Source organism: Limulus polyphemus, unplaced genomic scaffold (assembly GCF_000517525.1).
Source record: "Limulus polyphemus unplaced genomic scaffold, Limulus_polyphemus-2.1.2 Scaffold622, whole genome shotgun sequence".
Classification (NCBI taxonomy): Eukaryota; Metazoa; Arthropoda; class Merostomata; order Xiphosura; family Limulidae; genus Limulus; species Limulus polyphemus.
The window spans coordinates 265846-268701 of NW_013666232.1; the positions used below are offsets into that span (position 1 = coordinate 265846).

At 31.9% G+C, this 2856-nt stretch overlaps 1 protein-coding gene across 2 annotated transcripts in view; it reads left to right on the forward strand.

Annotated features, from left to right (window-relative positions):
• Positions 1 to 820: 820 nt before the first annotated feature.
• Positions 821 to 2856, forward strand: part of LOC106459522 (zinc finger CCCH domain-containing protein 18-like) — a 29709-nt gene continuing 27673 nt past the window's right edge. Inside the window, exon 1 of one of the 2 annotated variants that reach the window (XM_013919150.2) lies at positions 821 to 920. In XM_013919150.2, coding sequence (XP_013774604.1) covers positions 871 to 920 — 50 coding nt within the window. In that variant the 5' untranslated portion in view covers positions 821 to 870. Of the gene's footprint in view, positions 1250 to 2856 lie in introns of both variants that reach the window. The other variant, XM_022386033.1, reaches the window with a different exon arrangement.

Here is a 2856-nt window from a genome sequence, read left to right on the forward strand (position 1 = left end):
ACAATTCTTTTTAAGACCAACACATCTCTGATTTACATTGTTGCCAAAAAAGTCACATAATGTGAAGTGAAGCGTTAACACAAATAGCACTGGTCTGAGTGCTCTAGAATGAGATAATAAAGAACATGGTGACTACACAAAAGAAAAAGACGTTTGAAGAAATGAACGAATCATGTTTATTCTATTTCAAATATCTGTGCAAATGTATACAAGGGGTATTTATGCTAGCAGTTCCAAATTTTTAACTGATAGACTAGAGGGAAGGAACACCCACTACCAACTCTTGGGTTATTGTAGCCGAAATGTGGGATTTGGCCATTACTCTTATAATAAACTCACGATTTCAACATGTGGAGCACGATTTTGCAGCAATAGGACTCTAACTATAGACCCCCAAATTCACAGTCGGGCACGCTAACTATTAGGACATGTTCGGCCTACTAATAATAAAACAATGATTGTTCTACAACATGAATGTTGTGTTAGTGCAGAACTACACAAGAGACTAACTGCACTTTTTTCGTTAAGTATGTAAACTTACCGCTGACCTAACCGGGGGCACTACATGAATGTTTACGAAAGTTTCTTTAGTAAAAGGCATAAGGTAAGCTAAATTATTTTAATTAACAAGTTCACAAAGTGGATGTAATATTAAACAAAAGTTTCAAATTTGATGATAAAGAACTTGTTTTAAGGCTAATAAAACTTAGAGATTGCTTGAATGGGTAACGAAGAAACTTTTATTACAATTTTAACACATTAACAAATGTACAACGTTTAGATAAGATTTCGTCATCATCAGGTACAAATAACGTAAGTTTACCTAGATAGGAATGTATAGACGTCGCTGCAATAACGTGCAGAAAGTGGATGTTTGTGTTCTTGCTGTGCCTAAAGTTTTCTTTGTCTTTTGTGACGAAGTAGGTGATTTAAGTTTAAGAGTTAAAAACTTAGTTTGGTGGTGTCTTTTTATTTTTCTTTCGAAGTTAAGTGCACAGTACAGTGTTTTGTTCATTATTCACTTGAAAAGTGTGCTTGAACTTATGCTTACTTCAGATGAAAGTTGTGCTAAGCCTAACGTACAGCTTAATAGTAATACATGTACAAGTTAGTCTTAATCAAAGTTTATGGCTAAGTATAGTAAACTAGCGGTTTTGAATTAATCGAGTTTTGAATAATCGGGACTGTCAGTGCAACTGTTAGTGTTTCTAAACGTGGCCAAACATGAAAGCCGATATATAACATTAAAGTAGGTCAGGTTTGGTTATTAATATTAGTAGTAGCATTAGTATTACTGTTGTATCATCTAGGTGTATTAATAAAATTCGAGTGTACTGATGTGTTGGGTATCTTGTGTTTTATCTCAAGAGTAACTTGTAATTTTGTAAGAGTTGAAAATTTGTTTTATCAGAACACGTCTTTTTATTAATTTTAATACAACAATAGTTAAGTTAGTAAAATCTGTACAAGTTTTAAAAATCTATTGAATGAAGGGCATACTTGCCCTGATGATAGAAACTATAATTTGCAAAATTAGTAATAGCATTAACTTTTAAGCAAAAATAAACTACTTTGTCATATGACTTAGTAAGCTATGTCTGAGATTTACAAGTTTAATTGTTTTTGGTTCATGATATGATGGCTTTTCATTTATTACTTTAGTACTTAGTATGTTTTATTAAACCATAACATAAAATATGGAGAGCAAACAAGGTGTCTGCTGGTTCTTCAAGGCTGTTCTTGCATACCTATCTCTAAGATATAGTAAAATGAACTATTTTAAGACCACCATTTATTTTACAGGAGTTCATTGGCTCCTTCTTAATATTTTGTAAGGGCAGGCCCCTACTATTGCTGATGGCAACTCATTCCATAAGGTAATTATCCTGTTATAAAAAAAACAAAACCAAAAACTGCAGACTAGCCCACCTTTTTCCAAATATTAAACTTGTGTCCTCAGGCTCATGTCTTCAGGATGTAGTACAAAGACATTTATCCTATGATCCACAGGATAATCTTGAACCTTAAAATTTTTGGGCTCTTTGTAAGGTTAAACCTTTTTTATGTCTGTCCTCATAACAAATTTCAATAAGGTCACCTCCTAGCCTTACTCCACATTATCCAAGTGACCTTCCTCAGAACCCTTTTCAGTAAGTCATTCTTTTTAAGATAAGGAGACCAAAACTGTACTCAGTGCCATAATTGAGACCTTAATGGTGATTTGTATGGAAAGTCAGTTAACTATTACAATTATAAGCAACACATTTAAAATACATTCTAAAAATCTGTTAGCTGTACTAGTAGCAATAGAACATTGTAACGATAGCATGTGTTATCTACCACTTTACTGACACTGTTAAGCGGGTTCCCATGTATATAATATGTATGACCAAGTTATGATACGCATAAACTCCTTCATCATGGGCTTTTTTCCTGGGACTGACCTTGTAACCATTTTGTGCTTGTTATAGTTTTCATGCTATAACTTTTAAATTATTAGGCGATGAAATTTGGCAAATTATCAGTAAACATTACAATGCTTTAATATGCAAAATAACAATCTTTTTTTATTAAGTCTTAAGGTTTATAAAGCAATGTTTTTCTCATGTCTTTTTTTTTCTTTTTTGCACATTGACTATCTATCATGTAAAGTAATATTCATTTTAAGATAAAAAATACTTTTATGCATCAGAAAATTTTGAAATTTCACATGCAAAATCTTTATAATGTCCAGATAGTTATCAAATGTTTTTTACAAAAAACTTTATATTTTATCTGTTATTTTCAGTAATTAATCTCTATAGATTCGGTAGATTTGACCGATCTTGCAACCACCATAAAAATTAGGAAATAATT